The sequence below is a fragment of the Chamaea fasciata genome, unplaced genomic scaffold (assembly GCF_029207755.1).
Source record: "Chamaea fasciata isolate MVZ Bird 193981 ecotype frontalis unplaced genomic scaffold, bChaFas1.0.hap1 SCAF_2, whole genome shotgun sequence".
Taxonomy (NCBI): domain Eukaryota; kingdom Metazoa; phylum Chordata; class Aves; order Passeriformes; family Sylviidae; genus Chamaea; species Chamaea fasciata.
In genome coordinates, this window is record NW_027094087.1 from 24980633 (window position 1) to 25006804 (window position 26172).

The following is a 26172-nucleotide window of genomic DNA, read 5'->3' on the forward strand; positions in this document are numbered from 1 at the left end:
ATACCCCACGGCAGATCTGTCACACAGTAGCCAAACATGTTAATACAGCTGAAGCCTTTAGGTACACTTGTACCCTCAAAACTCAGTGGAGTTGCTGTCATTCTCCAACTGTTCAGTGGCCTAGATGAAATTAGTTAGAAGTCTAAGTGCAGCTGCTAATAAAGACACTGTATTTCCACCTCAGAAAAAGCATCAACTCCCTTTGCTACCAGATGTGCTCCTTGGCAGTTTGAGTCAATGAGGAGCTAAGTGACAGAGAATGAACCCAGTCTGCAAGAGGAGTCCTCAGGCCCTGAATGTCAGTCGTGGAAACTGAAGAAGGGAAGTTCTCTATTGCTGCTCACTACTGGGGCTTGGAGTTGATGTCAGTTCCTATTGATGTTGTTTGTCACCAGAATCTAATATAGTTGCTTGTGTGAACTGTCCCCTGCTCAGGAAACTTCTTTCCTTAGCTCCACACAGGTCTCCTGGAGATCAGTCTGGGGGTGGATCAGCAGAGCAATTCCATCAAAAATTGCAGGGTCTGAGGCCAACTGACAAGTATGGCTTGTGGATAACTAGATTTTGGGGAGAAGAAATGTGTATCCTACCTTCTCTCCCTGCTTGTTACTACTGGAAAGAATTAGACTGGGAGACCCAACTCAGCTGGATGGATTGTTCTCACAGGCCAGAGTTCCCACAGAGGAAGGAAATCAAGCAGGAGCGTTGCCTGCAACATTTTCTGAGTAGTCTGTAGATAAGAACTCTGCATAGCTTGAATTCAGCACCACTGCCACTTTGGGTAGCAAAAGTGCTCTCCAGCTTTTACTTAATTTGTATCAACAGTCCTAAAACAGATTGCTCCAAATGGCCAGCTCTGGACTGGAAGAAGTGCTTTGGGAGCTGGTTACAGAAAATCACACAACTGAGAACCTTTTATGCACTTTCCCCCTCACTTCCAGCTGAGGAGCTTTCCCAGGTAGGTGTTCCTCTGTGCACTGTCCCAAAAGAAGAGGTGACGTAACAAAGTAAACAGTCTCAGAGAGTTGAGGCTGCTCAGCCTGGAGAGGAAAATGTTTTGGAGAGACCTTAGAACACCTTCCAGTACCAGATGACAGGAGCCTAAAAGAGAGCTGGAGAGGGACTTTTCACAAGGGCATGCAGTGAAAAGTCAAGGGAGAATGGCTTTAGAATGAAAGATTTAGATTGGATATTAGGAAGAAATTCTTTACTCTCAGAGTGGTGAGGCACAGGAACAGCTTGCCCAGGGAAGCTGTGGATGCCCCATCCCTGGAAGTTTTCAAGGTCAGGCTGGGTGAAGCTCTGAGTACCCTGGTCTAGTGGAAGACCATGATGAGGGGGTTGGAACTAGGTGATCTCTAAGGTCCTTTCCAACCCAAAACATTCTGTGATTCTGTGAAAGTTTACAGAACTACAAGTGGCATGGAAGATGCAAAATCTCCTCCAATTTCAAGAAATGAAGAACAAGGCATTGGCAGGTGGGGGGTGTCAGGATAACAACAGAAAGTCCTCTTTCAAAGAACATGCAGTTACACAGTGGAAATCCTTGCTACAAGACACAGTGAACAAAAGAGTGGACAGGACTTCCAAAGGGGACTGGACAATGGAAGGGAACCTATCCAGACCTACTAACCACGAAGGAATCAGCTGTGGCTGAACCAGCTACATATTGCAAGAAGGCTGAGAAAGGGGCCTGGGAAATCTTGGAGTATACTTTCCACCTTCCCCATAGCCTTCCCTTGATATCTGCAACTTGTCAATGGTTGAAACATGACTGATCTTTGTTGAGACACACTACAGCTACTTCTATAGGAGCTGCGTACTAATGATACTGGCAAGTGTCAATGGGACTAGTCAGGTCTTAGAACGAGCTCATTTCAAAGTCAGACAGCCCACCCTGGCCAGCATAGGTAGAGTGGGCTTTCCCTGTGGCCATACAACACTTATAGGAACTGAAGTGCAGACATCCATGGCCTTTGACTCTGGATTGAAGAAGACATTCAAACCCGCCCCCACAGAGCTGTGTAACAACTTTTACTGAAATCCACCCAGAACAGCAACATGATGTTTTGGAGAGGCATCCACATTTCCAACAGACCTGCAGAGTACAGAAGCTGTCCTGGAATGAATGCAGCAGAGTCACCAAGTTTGTTCAGGGAATCACCCAAATTTTTTCAGGATAGAAATACTAGTGAAAATAAGATCTCCCTTTCCTTTATAACACAAATCCAGAAAGACTGGAAATGTGGTTGCCTCTTGCTGAATGTATTTTGAATTCCTCTAGAACGTGTTGATTCAGAAGATCATGTATTTTTAATGTGGAGAAATCCTTCTCTATTTGGAAGACAAGGAAGACTCTCAGATTTTAGCATCATCCAGATTTTCTAAAAAGTCTCTGAGTTTGCTGCATAAGACTCAGATTCTACCATTTCAGTTTTCTAAAAGGATTTCTCCCATTCAGCCTACGCTAACTCAAGACAAATTTGCTTCTGTGCAGTAGCCCAGAGACTTAAAAATGTATAAAACTGCCACATGCATTTACCTCCAGGAATTCAGCTATGTGATTTAGACTTGGCAAGGGTCTCATTCTGCCCTTCTCCTAGGTTTGCCAACATAAACAAATTTTGCAGCTACTCTTTACCTGTTATGGCAATTTAAAACACCCTAGCAGTCTGGAAAATGTGACCATCATGGCCAAGAGACAATACACTGGTAAGACTGGTACTTATCATTGCCATGTTGAGGAAGTCAACCCTTTGTAGAGCAGCTGCTGCTCTCACCTCTGGTAGAAAAATGTTCTTTGGCTTTTGTTGTATTTTACAGCTCCATGCTGGTATAGTGTGATGTAGTGATGGGCACGGTGACTAATAGTCATAGCAATTAAGAACTAGATCTTTACAAGTCTGAATGGCAAATTTGCATATCTTTTGCCAGAAACATCCGACGAGACCGCTTTCATATTCTGACAAAGATTAATCCAGGCTACAGCATCCAACCCCAGATTTCAGCCGTGCCTTATTTAAATAGCACATTTAAGCAGCAAGATGTGCAAGTTGCTGTCATGCCCTATGCTTCAGGAGACACGCCAAGCGGGCTGATGCTCGAGTGCCGCCCGGCATAAGCGGCTTGCGGGGAACTAATTAGCCGCGATGCGAAGCCCCGCGCAGCGCCCCGCGGCCCCTCCGCGCCCCTCCGCGCCTCCTCCCGGCGCGGCGGCGGCGCTCGGCCGCCCCCTGCGGGCCCCCGCCGGCGCCGCAGCCGCTCTTTGTTCCCGGCGCGAAGGGAACCCCCGCCAGCTGTTCATTTATTGACGGGTTTTGTCCTGTCCTGAAAAGAGATTTAGGCATCTTCCTCGGTTCCTGCCTTCTGTTGGGTGGAAGGGTTCCGCCCTCCCGTTTGTTACACTCGCGTCTGGCCAGAACTGGGGGCCGGGAGGGAGCATCTGAATACAGAGGGGCTTGCTTTTGCCTTCTTCCCACCCTGCGCTTTTTTCCTAAGGGCCAGTTGCCGAGGGTGCCCAGCAGAAACATGAGAAACGTGGCACCAGGGTAGGTTTAGATTGGATATTAGGAAAAAATTCTTCACTGAAAGGGTGGTCAGACATTGGAACAGGCTGCCCAGGGACCTGGAAGTGTACAAAACCATCTAGAAGTGGCACTTGGGGACATGGCTTTGTGGTGAAGACGGCGGTGTTGGGCTAATGGATGAACTCAATGATCTTAGAGGTCTTTTCCAACCTTAACAATTCTATGATGCTATGAAAGTGTGCCCTGTGTGTCTTTTTTTTTTTTTTTTTTACCCATAAATGAACTGCGATGTGAGAACACAAGGATGACTTTAAACCTCCTTTCCTTGGGTAATGGGAAGCACCTGGGATTCTCTTTTTCTACAGCCTAGCTGCATAAGTTTCAAAAGTGTTCTTTGCTGCAAAGGCTAGATTGTGTCACTGTCCCTTCCTGGTATTATTGAGTGAGGGTCTTCCCTTGCAGACATCTTTTGTATATGCTCTACAAGATCACTTTGAAAACTACACTTCTTTGGAGAAACAAAGTCCTCAAGACCTTTGTATCTTTGGAACTCTCCAAAGAAGGAAGGAAGGAAGGAAGGAAGGAAGGAAGGAAGGAAGGAAGGAAGGAAGGAAGGAAGGAAGGAAGGAAGGAAGGAAGGAAGGAAGGAAGGGAGGAAGGGAGGAAGGGAGGAAGGGAGGAAGGGAGGAAGGGAGGAAGGGAGGAAGGGAGGAAGGGAGGAAGGGAGGAAGGGAGGAAGGGAGGAAGGGAGGAAGGGAGGAAGGGAGGAAGGAGGACCTTTTTGTCTTTGGAAGGTGCAAATCTGTTTGCTGGAGAAATGCCCTACTACTACCACCTATAAAAAAACCTCTTTGTGGAATTCTGGTTATTCACATAATGAGTATCTCCCACTTCCCACGTCTAGAGCTAAATATACAGAATCCCATCATCCATGGCTGCTTCTTCTGTTTTGTGCAGAAGCTTAAGGTTTATCTACACAGTTCCTTAGATCATACTTTGGATAGCTCTGAGTTAGTGCCAGCCAGAGCCTGGCAGTCCATATAGCACAGTCTGTGCCTGCCCATCAGGTCCAAAAAGTACGGCCTCATCAGACTTTCCATGGTGCTGCCACAGTGCTCCTAGGTCTCCAAACTTCAGATAATTTTGACTATGAGCTTCTACCTTATACTCAGCAGCACTTGCCTGGTGTCGGGCTGTTTTCACACCTTCACCCTTTTGGAGGGGTGTTCCTAAATTATCACACTTCTTTTGCAGAAGCAGGACAGGAACAAAAGTCTTATTTTCCAGTTTGGAGTTGCTGTTGAAAGATAAGTTACTATTGTGATAACCTGAAGCAGTGGTGCTTAAGAAATTTAATGGGGGGGTCAAACATACTGAGCAGAATACCAGTACTGCACTACATGGCACACCTGGGATAGAAATAACTGCTGAAATCCATGAGGTTATCCTTACTTTTTGCATTTTGAGGAAACTGTGAAAAAGCTATCACTTATCAAATGACCCCTCTGCCTCCAAATCCAGAGTGCTGTTGCCTCTGCCAGACAAACCACCTGTAAGTGCTTCTGCTTACTTCTGTGGGATCTTCACCAGTCTCCAGAGCAAGAGACATGGTCCAAACAAGTCTTTTGCATGCTGGTGATATGGCAGAGAATGAATGGTGTAAATGTCAAGATTATGAGCAGTACTGCAGCCAGATGATGACTGCTTGGAAAGAAAAGAGCCTACAGAGAACACATGGGTTCTCTCAAAGGCAGTGTGGCTCAACAATTCAAGAGAGCCATTTAGAGGTACAAGCATTCACCTTTATGCTCAACATTATTATTTCTGTCCCAGTCACTGCTGGGAGGCCACAGAGGCAAATCCTGCTTCTTTACGGCTACCCTGTTTTGTTTGTTTGTTTGTTTGTTTGTTTTGGGGTTTTTTTTTTTTATGTCTAAGATTTTAGTATGTTTAAGCACAGAGGTGTGCTTCATAAACTCCTTTGCTCAACCTGAAATCCCTGACAGTGTTTGTGATTAAAGCAGAGCTCTCACCCCAGGATGGACACGGCAGGCCATGTCTAAGTGATGGGAAACTGAGCAGGATTGAGAGTTACAGAGGCTGCTGGCCAAGAAGGTGTTGGTCACAGATGTGCACTTTGGGGCATGAACAGGGGAGACATCCTGAGAGCAACTATCCACTGCCAGAGATACATGATGTGTGAGCAAGCTCAGATTTCTCAGAAACCTGAACTGGATCTGTTTTGCAACAGACAACTGTCCATCTAGGAAGGGATAGGGAATCAGCTTTTAACATCATTCACAGTTCAGGCAGAAATTCAGTATCCCCTAGCCTCATCTAAAATTGAAAAGTGCCTCCAAAGGAATTGTTTGTTGCTTTGTTTGCAAAAAGTGCAAACAACACATCAGAGAAGCAAAAATGCCTTGGTGGATTGTTTGGCTGCACACTTAGTCAGGGTATATTGTAATGAGCCATATGCTAGCTTTGCATAGTATTATGGGGTAAGCCAGCTGCAACGAGCAGCTGATTAGTCTGGTTGGAAAAAATCTTCATTTTCCGTAACAGGGGGCCAGGAAAGGCAGGCATTCTGGCAGATAGTGTCAACCCTCTGCTCCTGTCATCGTGCTGTGGGCCAGATGAAGTTAAGAGATCAAGAGAATCTCTGCTTTATTTTCATCCTAAAGGAGGGACCCCTTCTTAGCCCTGGGCTTGTTTAATAGTAATGGGTTTTATGAACCTTTTTATATCCTTGTGGAAGAGATTTCCACCACTCTTCCCACAGCTGCCATTCTCACTGTTGCAGCCAGACCTCAGACTTGCCATTAAGCGTTCAGCATTCAGCTCAGCTGATGCAGTGGAAACCTCCTTTGAGGTAGGGGGGTGGAGGCCACGAGGGGATAGGAACCTGATGAAGTGTAAGATCACAAAAGTGGCAACAGGACAGCAAATGTCCTTTCTGGCCCAAATGCCATCTCTTGCTATGGCCAAAAGCTAACGCCTACACAGGAGTACCACAAGAGAGGGTAAGTATTTCCTTCAGATATCAGCTTTGAACAATTTGTCTCCTGGGGACTTTTCAGAGTCAGAGGTGTTTCCTTTTTAAGATACACCTCAGAGGAATTTAGTACTTGTTGGTCCTTCACTTGAACCCACTTATCTTGTGTCATCTACAGCTGCCTGGCTACAGAGTTTCATATCTAACTCACAATATCCACTCATGGATGATTTGAAACTTCCTCCATCAGGAACAGAACTTCTTCAGATCTCATCTGTGCCAAGTGCTGAATCAACAATTTGTGTGGACACTTTTCAATGGGTAAGAAATCCCCAGCCAGAAGGTAGGAACATCAAAAGTTCTTTTAAGGTCTTTTTTAAAACTACTATTGCTTGTGCTTCCAAAGAAAAATTATTGGCCATTATCAGAATCTACTACAAATGAATATAGAAAATCTGAAAACACAACATCAGTGAATCAGAATCAGTTTTTAGCTCTAAAGCTCTAAGATAGCTGATTTCACCTTTTTTTGGTTTGTTTGGGTTTTTGTTTTGTTTTTGCTTTAGATGGTTTGTTTGTTTGTTTCCCAGATAGGAACATAGCTTAGGGTTATCCCTTTGAACTTACATATATCTAGTATTTTGAATGCTCTAGGTCATCATTACATACAGACAGAAAAGGGCAGGATGTATCTGGAACTAGTATTTCAGACAGGCTGAAAAAGAAGCCAGGCAGCTGTCTCAGTTTTGGGTTGCCCAGATTAATTTAATGTGTAAGCCATGAAGCAGTAGTAACACAGCAAGGGTTGGGAGCGACGTGGAAAAACCTAGGGGGCACCACATTTATGGCTGAGTAAGAAGCGTGATTTTCTCTCATTAAAAGAAAAAATCCCCACAGACAGGATTATTAAGAGTATTCTTATTTGACATGGTTATTAATAAGGAGGAGGAGGGCAAATTGTACATTAATGAACTTCACAGACAATAATTCTGTGGGAAGATCTGAGGGTTCCAGCAAGGACAGATCATTGGCTAAGTGGAGTGCAGTGCTATTATTGACTGAAACCTTGAAACATTGCATCCAATCCTTTCCAGAAACACTGACCTCCAAAGGCACTGGGACAGTGGCTTTTCATTGCCAGTGAGGTTTTTTTTTTAACTTGTCCCCATTGCATCTTGCCCTGTTGGAAGGCAGCACTGAGAAGAGCCTGGGCTCCTCCTTTCTTTTCTATCGGGTTATTTACACATATTGTGAAGTTCTTCCCTGAGGCTTCTTAGCTTTAGGCTAGACAGTCCCAGTTCTTAGCCTTTCCTCACACAACAGATGCTCCAGTCCCTTAATCACCTTCATGGTTCTCTGCTGGGCTCAGTTTGGGAAGCAGCACAAGGGGAGCCAGCTCCCTGACAGCTGTTTTCCCCAGGCACGGGGCATTGTTGCACGGTGTTGATGTGTAAGGCCAATGCTGTAACTTCACTACGGTCGGGACTGGAAGCTGTGGGAGTCAGAGGTGTTATCTCAGCAGAGGCGTGGCAGGAGCAGAGCAGAAGCATCATCTGGAAGGCAGCACCCCTTGGAGGTGAATACAGAAAGCTGACAGTTCTTAATTGCTGCCCATACAGCAGGCAGAGCCTGGGGCTTGGGGGGCTGTAAGCAAGCAAGCAGGGAGCATAGGAAGGAAAACCCCTCGGCAGGAGCACTGAAAGTCCCAAGTGAGACAGAGGTGAGGAGTGCCTGGGGAATGCAGGGTGCACACAGCAATTCGGGAGGCAGTACAACCCTGGCAGGGAGCCACGCACCACCTCCTTCCCTTGGGTCTGTTCACCTTTGCTCAAGAGTCAAGGAGGAGCTGGGTGTCGATGGTAAAGCTCCCTGTGGCTGGACAAGCTGGGATAAAGCTGTGGTTGCCACAGAGTGTGGCTGAACGGGCGAGAGTGGGAAGGATGCAGGGGAGATGAGTGCAGAGCTCCCAAACACAAGGACATGTCCTCCACATCTTAGCTGAGCAATAAAATGAGACAAGTGCAGTTGGGTGAACGGCAGAAAGGTCCTGACATTTCAGAAATCCTTTGCTGTTTTGCCTTTAATCAATCTGTACTAAGCCTCAAATATGAAAAGAAGTGCTTAGGGCAAAGGTGAATTTAATTTTAAGAGTAAATTGCTTTGATGATTGTCGATTTGCCAAGATTTTTTTCAGCACAGAAATGGTATTATTTCCCAGGCTCCTGGCATGGTCCTAAAGGTCACAGCTCACAACAACTCTCTTCCTTTCTATTGTTCATACAATAAAAGCAACAAGCATAAAGATGTTGCTGCTGCTTCTTGGTATACCACTAGGTAAAAGAAGTCTCAACAATCTAAGTTGTTTCATGTTCCTGGAGCTTTATTGTAAAGGTGTAATGAAAGTGGACCGTGAAAAGCTCATTGCCATTTTGGAAGACGATTATTTCACTTGTATTTATCTCCCTTCCTTTCTCTATGCAGTAGAGTTCATGCTCCTTCCCAAACCAGTCCCCTTTCTTCTAAGTGAGAACTTCTACCCCACGTTCACAATGAAGGCTCTCAAAATTCTTTCCATACAATACACTACAACTACAGTTTTGTAGAGACTGGTGTAATGGAGAGAGGCATGTCCTCACCAGGCATTAAATCAAGAACAGTGAGGTTTGTGTGGGTCCAGAACTGACCTCTAGTGGCACCTTCATGCCTTATGTCAGATTCGGCTTGCCTTTTTTTTTTTTTCTTCCCCCCCCCCCCCCCCCAAACTATCGGCAAGTACGCTCTGAAGCATCATCACAAAACATTCCACAGCTGAGGTGTGTCAGCATTTTGGGGTTCTCTGTGTACTGATGGAACTTAAGCGGCGTGCACTATGCGGGTACAGCTTCCCAGGCACAGGGCTGTTCAGTACGGTGCAAACTCGCTGGGCGCACAGTGACTCCACTGTGCTTTGCTGGATGAAACTAGACGCTGGGAGCCCAGCTGCTGTACGGGCAATGCCATAAAACCCGCACCTCCTCGCCAGCATGGACCCAGAGCAGCCTTCTCGCCCAGCCCGCAGGGCCAGCGTGCTGCCCTGGTCTAACCAAGGGTCCGGAGGCAACACCTCTGCGCCCCTTCCCAAGAGCTGTGCGAGGTGTGACCCTAGCAGGCACACTCCCCCTGCACCTCGCACCCACCTCCCCAGCGCCGAGCCCGCTCTTGGGGACCCGACCGAGGCATCTCGGCGCTGCCAGCCTGACAGCGCTCTCACACAGCCCTACACCCCGCACGCCCCATCCCAAACCACGGCATCCCGGGCCCTGCGCCTGCGCTGAGCTCCAGCGCGTTTCCGCTTCCCCGGCGGCCGCCCGGGAAACAGGGAGGCGGCCGCATCCCGGCTGCTCTCCCCGGAGCCTGCGCAAGAGCACCGCATCGCGCCTCCCGCCCTTCCCTCCTCCTCCTCCTCCTCCTCCTTCTCCTTCTGCTCCAGCTCCGTGAGGGCCCGGCCGCCGCTCCGCGCCCCGCCCCGCCCCGGGGATGCGCTGCTCGGCGGCCGCCCGTGGGAGCTGCGCGGCGGGCGGGGAGCGGGATGGAGGTGGAGGAGGCGTTCCCGCTGGTGGGGCAGATGGGCCCTTACCAGGTGTACCTGTGCGTCCTGCTGGCCGTGCTCCTCCAGGTGAGAGGCCGCCCTTCCCGCCCGCTCATGTCTCCAGGGGAAGCAGTGCCGGGAGGGGGATGCCCTGGGTGCGGTGGACAGCTTTTCCCAAAATGTTGGGTGGTGTCCCTGCGGTGAGTGCTGCCCAGTGCGAAGGCTGGTGTGAGAAGGCTTCTGCTGACGGCCGCTGGTAGCACTAGGAAGTCTTCCCCTCCGGGTCTGTCCTGCAGTAGCGTGCTGCGCTCCTGGGACACAGGTGACCTCTGCCCAAAGGCAGCGCTTAGTTCTGCAGAGTGAATTTGGGGCAAGCAGCTGATGCTCTCTGTGCCACGTTGCCTGAGCAATTACACCTTGTGTCGCTCGTGTAGCACATCAGGAGCTGGTCAGGTGAAGGGCTGGCTGAGATTAAATTGAGGTTTCCGTGACCTGGTCCGGAAGACGTGGACTTCTGTAAGAGGCTCTGCTGGGAATCCTGCACAACCTAGGGTTAATGGGCTAGACTGGGAATTTCTAGGTTGCATGTGGCTTGATTGTCACTGATAAAGTGGCAGGTGGCCACTGATAGCTCTGTGTACGGAAGCTCTCATGTAACCAGCTGACAGGTGATGATGTCTTGATTTGCCCTGACTTACCTTGTAGAGTACAGGGGCAGTGTCTCTCCGTTAGGTATTTAAATGAGGCCCTACATTTTGGGTAGTCAGGTTTGTGAGATACAAAGCTGGAACTCTGCTAAGTTTTGTGATAAAAGTGGAGTCCAAAATAACAGTAGAGTGCAAGAAGAAAACTATTAGTGTTCTAGGAGACACAGACTCTCTCTGGAGAGAGAGTTTCAGAGACTGCCTGAGCAAGTGATGTGCTCTGTGGCCATGTTTGTCGCTTTTCAATTTTGCTTCATCTTTGTGCATGTTCCTGTGAGGACAGGGAAGGAAGACAAGAATAATACGTGTACTGTCACAGTCAGGCATAGGACTGAAGTATGGTTTGAATGTGACAGAAGTCTGATTTACCCCATGTTAGCATCAAAATCTTCATTGTCATGAATTCAGCTAAACTGACAAGTGCTGGGTTACTTCCACTGTGGAAATTTAATAGTTACAGGAAGGAAGAGGAGAACTTAAATGTCCTCCCTTCTCTGCTGACCCATATTTTGTAATAATCAAGAACTTCCAGTCATGAGCTGTGAGACTGAAGATGTCTTCTCCTGGCAACCCCTACTTCCCCTAGACTGACTGAAGTATTAAGAAGCTTTATAAGATGACCAGAGAAAGTTCAGATGCCCAGTCCTGTTGGATGGGAACTCTGTACTTGGTTGCAAAGTTATGATGATAAACAGTAAAAGCTTTGTAGGTTTCTATTTCCTTGTATTTTTTTCCCCTTCTTTCTTTTTATACTGATTTATCTGATTAATTCCTTAAAATTAGACATTGATTGTTCTGCTGGTCATCTGGCTAGAAAATGTATATGTTCACTGAAGATTAAGAATTAAGGAAGCAATACTTACTTCTTCCAGCACTGGTCATGTTCTGGGATGAGCTGCAAATCCTGTCAAGTCCTCTATGTTTCCTTAACTTTTAGTATGGGTCATCTGTTCTGTAATGTTTGTGTTCGTTTGTTTTGTTTTTAACGGATTAACTTGCATTTCTCATGGAAGAAGTAACCAGAAGGATCTTTGCACATCCTGGAACTAATTCAGAATAACTAAAGAAGAGATGATTGCAGGTTTGCTTTTTTCCTTCTCATGTTATCTTTAATTCTTGACCTGTACCAATGAATATCATCCTCTGACTGGTAGGTTTTCTTTACTTCAGATAATGCAGGCACAGGAGTCTGTAAGGAGTTTAGAAGCTTGTTGTCTCTCAGTTCATGAGTAGATGTGGACTTAGCTGGTTCCTGCTTGGGTGGTTGATTGCTTTTTGTGTTCCTTTATTGGTGCCAAGTTACATAATGTGTCACTGGGATGTGCGAGAGCAAGACTGAAGGCAGGTTCATCGGCTGCTGTTAGTCTTTTGTCGGGTTTATCATCAACCTTTGGAGGATAGACCCAAAGGTAGGTAATGTATCTTGTGTGTGACGTAGAATGTAGATCTGGGTAATCGTGGGCTCCTGTAGTGGATTAGATGCAGCATATGGCAGCAGAATGAGAACTCCTGGTAGTCTGTATCACTGGCTGTGCCATGATTATTCCATTTTATTGCTAGTTTCCTTGTCCCTTTCTGTGTGCTCCCTCAGTTGGCCTATATTTTTGTGTTGGCATAAAAAAATATTTCTACATTCTTGAAGGTAGGAATACTCGATGTGTGAAAAATGTTTGTCTGCTGTGTCAAGTCCCTTCATCTTTGTTGCCAATATCCAGAGCTTAGACTCTGTACTTTCCCTTCCCAGTAAGATTCCCAGCAGGTGCACTTTCTTTACTTGTAGACTTTTATGCTTTTTCATCATTGCATGTTACTACTCTCTGAGTTTCATACTTTTTAAGTACTTTCCTTCATTCTAGTGGGGTTTTTTTGTTGTTTTTTTTTTTTAATACAAATTTCTACAGTAAGCTATTTCCACCATGTATCCTCAGTGACACACCAGTGTGTCTGGTCTCTGAATTCTAGTTACAGACATAGTTTAGCACGCAGACCTTCTTGAAGTCAAGCTCTACCAAACACTTCTGTCTATAGTGGTGAGACTTGCCACGAGTCAGTTTTCAGGTGGGCTTGAGTGAACTGGTACTTGATCTGTGGAATGAGCTTACTGACATTCTGACAAAAGACCTCCAGGTTGCTTGTAATTAGAATAGTGTTTTTCTGTGTTATCGGTGTAAAACTAAATTAAGTATAAGTCTTGTGGGCTCCTTCTTTCATCTTCCCTGATTTCTATTGTTCCTCTGCTACCTGCTGCTGTTATTCATTAACCTGCTGAGCTGTTACTGTATGTTTGGTATGCCTGGCCTATTCACTGCCAAGTTAATGGGAATTTGGAAGATTTTTAGGCGTGTTCTGGAGCAATGGTTGCTAACTTTATAATGGACTAACTGCAACTAATGTAGAAAAATGTTTTTACATATAACATGGAATTATAGAAAGACTGGATCTACCTGAAGAATGTGAAGATTGACTAATGATGTGAAAAAAGGGTTGGATTAATCTTGCATTTCTAGTATATCTTTAAGAAAGTGAGGAAGAAACAAAGGGAGCTGATAACTCTTAAAATACTTAGGACTTTATTTTGAGCTAAAAGTAAGTACTTGATACCTGTTCATTACTGAAAAGGTTGTCACAACCTTTTGAAAAAATTATACAGAAGTATTATTAAGGAATAGTCTTTTTGGTGTTTGTTTAGTGTGTGTAGCAACGTGAGACAAAATCCCACACCTCGATCAGATGCTTGAGAGCATACAAGCATACTTAAAAAGTTTCTTTGTCTCTTGTGGTTCGACATTTGTGGTTGAACAAGTCTGGCCTGTACCAGTGAATCGGAGCTACAGGATTGCCCAAGCCCAAACTGAGAATGGAAATGTGCTCTTACTGTACCTCTACTGAAAGGCTTTAAAAAACATGGTAAAGCTTAAAAGGGAGCTCTTGTTTGCACAGCTGAAAAAGGCTTTGCCTTAAGATGAGTAATGTGCATTGCAGGGTAATATGGATAATTACCAAGGGTGGTTGTTCCCATCCATCTTAGGAACTCCTTACTAACTGAAAGAAGGATGTAAAAACAGTTAAGATAGTTACATTAAGTTGCTTGGATTACACCTTTGCCTTAAACTGTTTGTGATGCAGTGTAGCTGTAACAAGTGGTGCTGCTAACAATACTGTTGACAACAATATCATGCATGACTTTGTCATTACAGTATCCCAGTGCAGTAAGATGGTCTTTAATCATCCCATCTGCACAAATGTTTTGAGGGAAAGCACATTCTTGGACATGTGGCTTAAGTAAGGCAGGCTCAATCCAAATCTCTAGATATAATTCAGAAGAAATAGTGTCTGTTTTCAGACAGGATGCAGATGTGATCCCCTATGAAACTTTGCTTAACTGTTTCTCGGTATTTCTTGTCTATGCCCTGTACATACTCTGCCTCTTAGTGGTGTGAGACATCACTCTGTAGTTGCAATGACAATAAGTCAGTGAATCTTCTTTCAGTACTTACATTTGCTTGAATCTTTTAAACTTTTCCATGAACCAGCCAGAATTGATCATACATTGAACAGCTTATTCCCAGTCCTTGATGATGTATACTATTTGGACTTTATCTGAATAGGAAGAACAAAACAAATTGGAAATGTAACGAACAATTTAAAATTAAGAAAGGAGAGGGATATTTCACAAATTGCATTACAACTCTGGTATAATGTGCTGCAGTTGTTCCAGGCATCATGACAGGTTTGGCATTTACCCAAAGTTACTTGCGCTGTAACTTAGGCGCAGCTCAAGTACCAGTGTCTGTAAGGTAAGTGAGCAAGGTGGCAGGTATAAAAAAGATTTTCAGAATTTCTGTGTAATCTTTTTTGAGTTTGATTACCTCAATGTTTGGGTTTTTTTCTGTATGTGAGAGAAGTATGAGTTTTAAGTCTCTCTGGTTCTGAATAAAGCATTTGCAGAATGTGTGTCAGACATGTGCAGCCAATTCCGTGGAGGAGAGGTTTCAAATGTGGCATGAATACAAACATAAAAAGTAGGGACCCAAATGTTTTTTCTTGTGGAAAGCTTTGTATTCCGACATCTTTTTGTGCGTTGTGTCTTACTCAGAACATAGTTATACTGAAGGATGGTGTTGCTGTCCGTGTAAATACGATGAAGGCTTTTAGAGTACTTGCATCACTGCATATAAGTCCTTGTTCTGGTATAGCATACTTCTGTTTGGGAGGACAAATAAATGAGGTGGGTATGAGTATTTAAGTTATTGGTGCATAAAGATGTGCTGCTACTCATTTGGCTAAGAATATTTCCATATGAAAGTTGATGGAACTTCTAAGTGAAGACAAATCCTACCATTTACTTCAACTGGGTGGGGGAAATCTTTCAAGAAAAAAAAAAGGTAGTTCTTTGTAACATTTGATTTCAGTGGTGTTGACCAACAATCCTTGGTCTCTTCATCCTTCTTTCAGATTTATGACTAACTTCCCTAAGAGAGACAATCACCTGCTTTTAATGATACTACATTTATAACCTTAAAAACATGAATTCAGCTGATGCAGATATTATGGTATTTTCTGCAGAAAACCTGAAATAACAATGCTGGGCTGTGATATGCCTTATTAGCAGTGGGGTCCTTAACTCTCAGATTTAGTGCAGGAAGCATGAGTTTTGGGAGAGGCACAGAGCAGACATTCTGAAGACTTACCAACAGAGAGGGAAGGTAGCAGAGTATTCTGCCTGTTAAAAAACAACAACAACAAAAACAAACAAAAAACCCCCAAACAACAACAAACCAACTCCAAAAGCAAACCAAAGCCCAACTTTCTTCTTTTTTTTTTTTTTTTTTAAAAAAAAGAAAAGTGGCTATGTGGTGTGTAGAGTGAAGTTGTAAGAAGGAACTTGCTCTGGGGCTCTTTTCTGGAGCTCTGGCTGAATGCCTTGATTTTTGAAGTGTCTTTTTAACAGTGGGGAATGGAAGGTGCCTGCAGGCACTGTGTCAATAGTGATTGTTGTCTTTGTATGGGCTGTGGGTAAAACATATGGGGAGATGTTTTCAGATTATTGATAATAAAGTTGTTATTTCATAGAATATTTGGTGCAATGGGATGATATTTGGAGGCAGTGGGAGCTGAAGCAATCCCATCTTCTGCTGTTTGCCTTTCAGCCTGGCAAACAGCAATCCATCTAGCCAGTCTGTCCTCTGAGCACCCTTGAAGAGCAGCCTGGGAGTTAGCAGGCATAATTCTACTGGGTAGCAAACACTATGGGTTAAAAATATTTGTATTATGACACAGTATCTCCCCTTCCTTATTTCCTGCCCCTGTGTACACACAGTCTCTAACTTCCCATGTTTTGTAGGCAATAAATTACCTGTGTTTTTCCACTAGCAATATCAAGGCACTCCTCACTGACACATCTCCATTTTAGTGGCTCTAAATTCCTTTCCTCTTGGGTGAGAAAATTAGTAGGTGTGTAATTGAACTCAGAATAGTTGTTTCCCACTTGCATGAGAGAATTGCTCTTTATTTCTGACATAGATAAAGTATTATGTTCTCAAATGTCTTTGTTATTTCAACTGGAGTAGTTAATATAAGTACTTCTTTATGGTAGTGCTTGTTGTGTAGTGTTTGCATTAACCAAAACCTGTTTGCTTTTTCCAAATGTTAGCCCAGCGGGACTGGAGTCCCTCTGGAGCAATAACATCTGTTTTCTAGGTCTTGTCTGTTTACAGTATGATCTCTGACTAAGTTTGCAGTCTAACCTGTTTAAACATTCCGTTCACCGGGTCGTTTTCCTGATCATGGTGGGCTCAGGGTGAAAAGGTGTTAAGAATTTGCCTTGGAAAGCTCAATGAAGGTTTTGAGATCCTCATATAAAGAAAGATGGAGAGTTGTGTGTATGGCTTACAAAACTTTGTGGTGTGATGTTTAGTTACTGGTGTCTTAAAAATATATAAATACCAGCGTTCTTTAATATCTTTAAATTTGTAGACCCCTGACAGACTTCTTCCTGAAGAGGTTATGCCCTTTTACAGTAAATTTAAGAGTGCTGAAACAGCTTTGTAATTCTTAATTATTTTTCTGAGCACTTTTAAGGAATAATTCAGTGATTTTTGAGGCCTGTAGGCTGTAAGCTGAAAATCAGTGGTTTAGCAAGTTCCACGATGAAATTGGAAAAATATATTTTTTCAGTTCTGGGGTATCATGTTGCTCTGAAATAGTAGTAAACAGAAGACATTTTTGTTTTTAAAAAACCCCATAAACAAAACACAAGTAGATCTAATTGCTTACCCTCAGACAGGTCCTTAAAATGAATAAATAAATGAAAGTAGCTTATACAAATGTCAGCATTGTCTTTTAGTCTGGGTACTTAAACAAAAACTTTGGAAGTAATCAGTAAATTAAATCAGTAAATAAGTTAAATGCTTTAGCCAAGAATATGCTTTTCTTACAGTCTTAGCAGAACTGCCTCTCTGAGACCAAGATGCTCACCCAATACTCCTTGGCAGTGTCCCAAAATGTCATGCAGAGGTGAGGACTTTGATCTCTTAAAATACTACCTGTGACTCAGATAAGTTTATAGCCAACACAGGCTGGAAGGCACAAAGAGAAAGAGGGGCGAACATGAAACACAGACAAAAGATTAATCAAGTTTGTGGAAGCAGGACTAAACTCTGCCTGATACTTGTCAGCCCACAGTTCCTGCTTTTTTTTTGCCAGCAGTTGCTGGCTTTTTTTCATGTTAGCCTATAATACCATTGGAATTATCCACTCCTGGTCTGCTTTGCATTGTATTCATGAACTGGAATAGGAACTTTCAGCACTTCTTTGCTTTATTATTTTCCAAATCCTTTTCCTCATAAGAAGAGTGGAGTGGCACTTCTGATGCGATGTTGGTGAAACTATGTAGCTGGTATTTGACTGAGGAATTGTGGCACTTGATTGCACATTAATGTAGTTTGACTTCCTTGAATATTCCTATTGAAGCAGAGGTAGTATTAATAGTACTTTTTGTCATTTTGATTCATGTGTATTGCCTTGGTTCTTTAACTTATCAGTCCCTGGGCTTTATTTTTACCCTGTGTTTTTAAAGGCAGAAAAATACCCCTTCCAGCTCCATGATTCACGTTCAGAGATCTGTCAGCCTGCCATGTGAGTGAGGGTGCTGTGTTCCCATGGCCCTGTCAGACACAGGTGTGTACACAGGAGTCACTTGGATGGATGTACAATGAAGGTATTTGCTCTTCAGGCACCAGTGTTTGCCCGTGGAAAGTAAAGCAGCCCTTGCCTGAGCATGGCAGCAGTCACCTGACTCGTGGGCACCCAGGCTGAGCAGGAACCATAAACCCTGCTGCTGCCACTGCCTACCACAATAACACTGAGCATGAAACAGAGCTGAGAGGTGTGTGCTTGGATATTTGAAACAGGAGGGGGAACCTAAAGGGGCATTTTCCACAAACGTGTAGGAGGCGAGGCTCTAAGAGTTGTGGTCTGCTGTGCGGTGTTTGTCTTCATTGTAGATGTTAAAGAATTTCTAAATGTTATGTAAGGTTTTGAACAGATTTTGGACCTTTTGCTGTGGATTCTGGGGGCCAGCAGTTTCAGGCTTAAAAACTCTAAACTGTGTAGCTTTTCTCTGTTTCTCTGCAGAAACCCTCAGTTCTTTCAAAATATGTGTTGGCTCTGTCCTTGATAAGTCACAGGTAATAACCAACAATGGTTACATTCTGCATGGGAAGTATTTCCTGTCAGAGTGGGTCTGGGCTTGGTAAGTGGCTTGAGATGTTGTTCTCTCCTGCTCATGGTGATTCTTCTCTTTAACTACGACAGCTTTTCCTTCTGTCTTATGGTGTTCTCCCTCTTACTGTGCCACCAGGAAGGGAAGGATACTTTCATAGAGGAATGTGTTGTCAGCAGCAAATAATAATTTTGCAGCAAGAAGACATTGTAGGGCTTTTCTACATAGGAGTTACTGAGGAGAAAAGATAATGTGGATTTAAAGCCAAATCACCCTTTGGAGATGACTTGAAGCAGATGAGATCATCAGATTTTCAAAAATTAGGTTGCCCTCCAGCTTTTCAGCTGCTTGTCATGGGTTCAGAAGAAATTATTCTAATCCTGAACTGTAACCATCTCTTTGTTAAAAACTTCTACCAGAGCAAGGTCATTCATTGTTCTTCCTTAATTTCTGTCTTTCCTCAGGGTGCAGTTTTAATGTTACTGTATTTGAAAGGTCAGAAGTTACTGTCTCACTCATTATTTTGTTCAGCAATGAGTGCTTCAGCTGATACTTGTCTAGAATGACCAGGCTAGGTGGGAATTGCTGATAAGCAGACTAAAAAAGGTTGAAAGCTACTCTTCCTGGAGTTGAAATCTTGCTTTTGTTTTTTCATTTGTGATTCATAATGGGTAAATTATGAGGTCGAGAAGAGTTTCTTAAATTAGTTTTGTGTTCATTTTCACTATGCACAAAGGAAACTTTAAATTCACTCTCCCCCTTCCTTGCTAGTCTTATTAAAGGCTCTACATCTTTCTTGGATGTAATTTATTATGAAAAAGAACATCCGTAAAGCTGGTCAAGACATGGCAGGCACTTCTATTAATATTAATTTTAAGTTAATTTCAAAATCTGTGAATGAAATAGCTTTAACTGGCTAACTAAAATCCCTTCTACTTAGCAGGCAACGTGAAAGTTTACAGGTTATTAGGGCATTGTCTTTTAATAAATTCCCTTACACTACATTCTTCTAATTTAGCAGACTATGAGATTTTAACCTAAAGAGAATATTAACAAACAGGAGAAACCTCAACTAGCAGAACTCTGAGCATCTCATCATCAGTGACTGGGAGCTGGTGCCTTGTCCCCCTGTGCTTGGTATTCATCTTGATTAATACAGATCAGTGCAGGGAATTTGGTAGGGAACTGTTAACATCCATATAGAGCAAATTAAAATGTTTTATGAACTGGAACTATAGACTAAATGACATATATTTGACTTGACATGGGTTATAGAAAAAATGAAAAATGATGCACTTTGTTTGCCACAGTGCATATAATGTAGCCATTTTATACAGTTGTTATATAACATTTCTATTTGATTTGTTACTGTTTTATGTTGTTCACCAGTCTGCACAACTGTGTTACTGTTAAGTGCAAGCATTTAGAATTCTTAAGGGAGGAATCTTCAGATTCATTAACACAACTCTTACTTAAATGAAAACTTTATTTTGTAATTAAGTCTAGAGTTACCTTCATCGTGTTTTTAAAATCACTTCTAGAAAATGTTTCTGAGCTTCAGAATTGTCAGTGAATTTTGGGGGGTGTTTTGTGGGCTTTGTTTTGTTTCCTCAATAAAATTAATAGGGTTTACTGTACCTCTTACCCAAAATACAAGGCAGGTGCTCACTAGGAAGGAGAGTTTTGTGTCAGCAGTGACTCAGTGAACTTGAGTATAGAACAACACTATTTGATAATATGAAAACACATCTCCACCTTCATATGGTTTGCTGATTGCACTGATCAATTGAAAGTGTTTCTATCTTTGTGATATCCTTGGTTGGTGCCTCACTAGGATGCTAAAGGCTGATTGTTGGGGTGTTTTTTTTAATTGAAAAAACCCTGTAGTGTTTGTCCATGTGCCTGCAGTTGCTTATTTTTCTATCCAGTTTTCTGTAGCTGGTTTCACCTAGTGCAAAAATGAAGTGTGTTAGGTTTTCTTCTTGAAACCAAATGCCTTGAGGATTTTGTTTCTTGATCTACTTCAAAAATATGTTTATTTCACAAGACAAAAGCAAGGATTTTATCACTTAGTCCTGACACAGAATTGTCTGAATGAGTCAGAGTAGAGGGATGCACCACACATCATGACCTGTAATTCTCATTTCTCAGTAATTTCAAGCTGTCCTTGAGAGTATTGTATCCACACATCCCTAGCAACATGGCTACTCAGCTTTTTAAAACCTCTTTTCCCGTGTGATTTTAGTCATTGCCTTCTTTCCCAGATGAGTTCTTTTACTTTTCATTGCTGTTGATCTAGGAGTTGTTCTTTAGCTTAAATAATAACAGTTAACTGTATTTTTCCGAATTTCTTCTGATATTTGATAATTTTAATGGAAAATGGAAAGAGAATCATTTAAAAAATATTTATCTACCTCCTGCCACTAAAGTAGCAGTTGACCATGTAGAATACAAAGAGGAGCTGATGGGAAAAATTGCTTTCAGGTACTAACTTGGGACTCTGTTTTAGTTTAGTAATAATTCTCATTTAGATCTGGGTGTAACTCCAGCTGCTCAGCTGTTGTACAGAACAGAGCAGTATTATCTGGTGTTGCTTGCATCAGAGTTCAGAGGTCCTCAGGCTGCTTTTTTTGTACCAATGGTTCTCCCAGTTTTGTGAATTATTTGTGAAGCAGCCTTCCGAGAGAACTGTGGGGGCTTCCTGTGGGTACATTCTTCCTGAGGGTGCAGGGAGGAGATGCTGGGAGCAGAACAAGGACTGTTCAGGAGGTACCAATATAGAGTTTGAAGAATGGAAGGGCATGAATGAGGGGGTTTTATTGAGGAAGAGGTTAGTTTGTTTTGTCAGGATCCAGTGTGCCAAGTTATAGTCCCTCAGTGAGGGCTTGAGATGAAGCAGTTTTATTTGGAGAGTATGTGGGGTTGGTACTAGCAATGCCTTTTGTCCCTCTGAAGACTTTATGATCCATTTTCTCTTGTGGAATTTGTGCCACTTCTGTGTTCAAGCTGGTCTCAAACCACGGGGTTTTAAGCTGTAGTTGTATTGTGACCTATGAATGTTCTTCTGAGCAAGCAGCAGCAAGCCAGCTCTAGACCAGGCTTGAAATGTCGGAGTTTCCAGCAGTTTTATTTATTCTTTCCTAAACAAAAGTGGCTGTTGATCACTATTTAGACCCTGTGTGTATCTGTAAATATGTAGGTATATAGAAAATGCATGTGTGTGTTCACATGGTTGTCTTTGTCTCTTCTAAGAGTAAAACAGGTCCACAGAGGGTAGAAAGTGAGCAAAGAATTAATTTTGTCAAAACTGGGAAAGATTAGATGTGAAACCATGAGGAGGAGATCTAGTCCAAATACCCAATTAGAGGAGTGAATAACACAGGTGGAAGGAGAGGATATAAGAGTAATATACTTGCATTGAAGAATAGGGGTTTTCTCCTCCTTAGGATGTCTAATAACTCTTCCCATCCATGGTCTGTACCTGCTGTGAGTGGGAGTTTGGGGCTGTCTGACTGAGGGAAAGGTCTCAGGAGGGGAATTTCTTTTCTCTCAAATATCTGACACATAAAAAGTGTGAGAACCACTTTGTTAAAGCTGTGGTTCTTCAGTGTGTGCTGTTTGGTAGACAGGGGCTGTACATGACATCTCATAGTGGTGGAAGACAAATATAAAAATAGGAATATTTTTAATACTGATTCAGTCCGGCTGTGGAGGAGACATTGCGTGGTTTCAAGCTGTGCGTCTCTGATGTTTTTTGTCTTTCATGCCAGCTCTACGTGGCCACTGAAGCCATCCTCATCGCATTGGTGGGTGCAACTCCTCCCTACCACTGGGATCTCCAAGGGCTCTCAGCTAATCAGAGCCATGGCAACCATTCAGTGAGCCAGCAGAGAGCTTTTGGGGAATGGCTTCTGACTGCCAATGGCAGTGAGGTGCATGAGCACATACGCTTTGGCAGCAGCTTCACATCCATAGTCTCTGAGGTAAGTCTGAAATGTGTTTTGCAGCCTCACGTGTGAGTAGTAAATCTTACTGAGATGGTTTTGGGGGTCTCCTTGTACTGCTTTTTCCCTGCATAGTAATGCATGTTTTGATTAGTAAATGAAATGTGCTGACGTCCAGTTACAGCACAGGTAATGTGCTGATGTCTTTACTGGCAACAAAAGCTGGCTTTATATTGCTATGCAGATCTTGACCAATGTTCTGCTCCAAAACTTCCCACCTTTTCCGTGTGGAGGTTGCTCATTGCATCCTTCAGCCTGGTTCCACATTTGAATCGTGACACTCATTTTACTAATTTGCTTAAAATCCTTTATGGACTCTGAGGTCTTTCTGTCCATCCCCTTGCTGAGCTGCAGTGCATGTAGTGCATCCATCATGCAGTTAGCAAGCACTGGAGGAACTGGAGAGAAAGTGGCTCCTGCAGTCTTTGTACGTCCAGATACAAGAACGTGGGCAGCGGGGAGTCAGGTGGACACAGCAGCTCCCTCACATTCTATTCCAAAACAAGCTTTGGCTTCGTTGGCATGGCCTCTGTGTTTTTTCAGAGATTTCTTTCATGGTCTAGTCACAGTCCGTACAGGAATGATTCCAGGCTCTGCATTGATGTGTGCAACACCTGCCCTTCCTTGGTCTGTCAGTATCTGTTCATGTCAAATTGTTCTTTACAAGAGCCCTGAATGCATTGGTAGGCCTGAATGTAGAGCTGAACTGTGAAGTCATGTGTAGCACCACTTGACAGTTCTTGGCTATTGTCCAGAGGTATTAATGCTATCCAAATTACTCCTGTAAAGCAGTTTATTGGTTAAGAGCATATTAATAAAAATGGCCAGCTTTGGAATAGTACCAAGCCATTGTGTACACAAGGCATTGCTTCTTATTCTGGCAATAAAGAGGATATGAGTACTTATGATACCATTTAAATTAAAATTTTAATGGATGGTGGATTTCTTAAGCATTATTTAAAACTCAGTAAGGTTTCTGAATTTTCTCTAGGGTTTTTCTTTTTTTAAAAAAAAAAAAAAAAAAACTTGCCGAAGAATCCTTTACTCTCTCACAAACTTGACAAGTCAGATATGCTTGTAGAGCCTAGCATATGATATAGATTTTATACAGATCTTTATACAGTTTGCTTGCATAAATAAGGAATGCAGGTAAAGAACAAAGCCTGCTTGAGCAATAAAAAACCCTAAAAAAACTCCCCACCCAAAATATCCAAAAAACCCCAACCCCAAGGCAACTTGTATAGATTCTGCTAATTCTTTACCATATGTTTCTGTAGAGGCCCATTTGAATAAAGTCTTTTTAGCTCTTCTGTTTCCCTCTATTGAAATACAGTTTTTATGAATTTGTTAGCTGAATATTTGGTATGTTTGGAGGTTATGTGCTAAGCACAAATATTTTGAGAGAGAATATACATAGCTGGAGAATATTTCATCACTAATTATTCATTTTTAGTCTAATTTCATGATTGTAAAGAAGTTTTTTTCCTACATATTTAAAGAGGGTATGTCAAGGCTTAACCTTGTGGCATCACTTATAACATGACCATTACAAATTTACTCTGAAAAATATTCTGATGTAAAAAGCTTGATTTGTGAATAAGCATATATGTAGAATGTTTTTATGTATAAAAGAAAAGCCTTGAGCTCTCTAAAAGGCTTAGACATTGAGATAAATTTTGAGAACAATTTTTGCTTTGCAACCAACTTATGCCTTATTCCCTGAATGATTCAGAAAGCATCTCTTGTCAACAATTTTCATGTTGGCAGCTTTTTAAATTTTTATACCAAAAGTTATTGCATGATTCTTGTAGCTGTTATAAAACAAACTGACCATGTTATTTCAGGATAAAATTAATCTCATATGCAATTATTCTACAAATGTATTTTTCTGGGAATTGTTTTTAAAGTCTGCAGAAGCTTCAAAAGCTGATTTATGATCATGTGGTTGGTTTCTGTTGAATTTTGTCAGTCTTGGCACTTTATGAGCACATTTCCTACTATTATCAGTAACCACCTCCCTGTTAAAGTAACAATTCAAAATGAAGCAGATATAGAAAGTAAGCAAGTTATTTTCTTGGAGCTTATGAATGAGGTTTTGTTAGCATCCTAATCTTTGTGAGGTTTAATTGCATGGCTCTGTTCTCATGATGAGGTAGTTTATAACTGAGCTTTGAAATAATATAAGCTTTTTTAGAAAGGATATTTAATGAGATTTTGGTAGAGGAAGAGGAGATTATGATGAGAAGATTAGAGAGTTATTGCAGGGATAATGACATAATCACCAGCTTACCAGCACAGGAAGAAGAGTTGGTTGTCACTAAAAGGAAACATTATCTCAAGGTGCAAGAGGAATAGAAAAAGAAAAGAACAGAAGAGGTGGAGTGTTTAGAATACAAAAGGAAATAACTTTTGTACATTGAGAGCATGGCATATTTTCATTCTGCACTTCTGTGGGGCAAAGAATTTTGTCAGGTTCAGCTTGAGACAGTAAGTCTGTAATAATCAAATATTTCGAGACCAACTTTGTATTTGGAATTGAAAAGAACTGTAAATGAGGAAGTACATTGTAAAAAAAGATGAGTGTGCAGAAAATCCAACTAACCTGTGTAATGGTACCTGACAGAGTATTGCTCAGGGACAAGACAGTTCATAAAGAGGAACATGTGCAGGAGTTTCTTCAGACATAAACCACAACTATTTTTTCACAATTTGTGTTCTATGCACTGCAGTGACACATGTCAATGGGTAGAACTGAGTCTATTTAGGTTAACAGCATTATGTGAAAGAAGGCAGAAAAAGAAAAAGTGGGAGAAAGCTGCAAATATTAGAGTATTGCAAGGAATATGTTCTTGATTTCAGAATCAAAGATTGCATTTTGTTTGGGACAACTGCAATTGTTAGTATCCTGTGGGAAGTTTGGGAGATGGCAGTGGGGACTGGTGATTTACTGATTATGATGCTTGGGAGATTTATGAAGAGTTTGATCTTCTTTAAAATGTGTAACATCCCCTCCAGCTATTAGGTGTCGGTAAACTGTTTGGATTCTGATTAATTTGCCTTTTTGCTGGTTGTTTCTGTTTTTTTCTTCCCCCTCCATCCAGTGGTTTTTAATTGGCAGTGCATCCTACAAAGTCAGCGCTGCCAGTTCTTTCTACTTCAGTGGTGTGTTTGTTGGAGCCATCTCCTTTGGGCAGCTCTCCGATCGCTTTGGGAGGAAGAAAGTCTATCTCACAGGTAACCCCTCCCCAAAATAATGGCACAAGGTGTCGTGTCCCTGAGGATCAATGGCAACAGCCCAGTTTCTGCTGAGAGCTTGATATGCAGCTGTAAATCACGTGCTGTGATTTTGATTGTTTGTTTTGGCATTTCACTATGCTTGTGCCATAGAAGTTGAGACAAGGAATTAATATTTCACTGTTCAGTCACCACTTGAATTTCTGTGAGGTATTCTGGGTTTGTGAGTCGTGCCAGAAAGGCTTTCACTCATCTAATGTTGTGCTCATGGGATCTCTGCAAATTGCAATTAGTATTTTTAGTAGTTTTGTAACGACATTCTTACCTGTATAACCTGTTAGGAATTCCTTGCACCTTTTATCCCCTGTCTGCACAATTTAATTTTTATGTATTTGTGATCCTCATACTGTTTTGAAC

General features: G+C 42.5%; 1 protein-coding gene across 1 annotated transcript in view; it reads left to right on the forward strand.

The window, feature by feature from the left end:
* Positions 1 to 10090: 10090 nt before the first annotated feature.
* SLC22A15 (solute carrier family 22 member 15) overlaps positions 10091 to 26172 on the forward strand; it is a 30411-nt gene continuing 14329 nt past the window's right edge. Inside the window, exons 1-3 of the mRNA XM_066175289.1 lie at positions 10091 to 10177; positions 22288 to 22500; positions 25623 to 25755. Of these exons, the coding sequence (XP_066031386.1) occupies positions 10091 to 10177; positions 22288 to 22500; positions 25623 to 25755 (433 nt within the window). The remainder of the gene's footprint in view (positions 10178 to 22287; positions 22501 to 25622; positions 25756 to 26172) is intronic.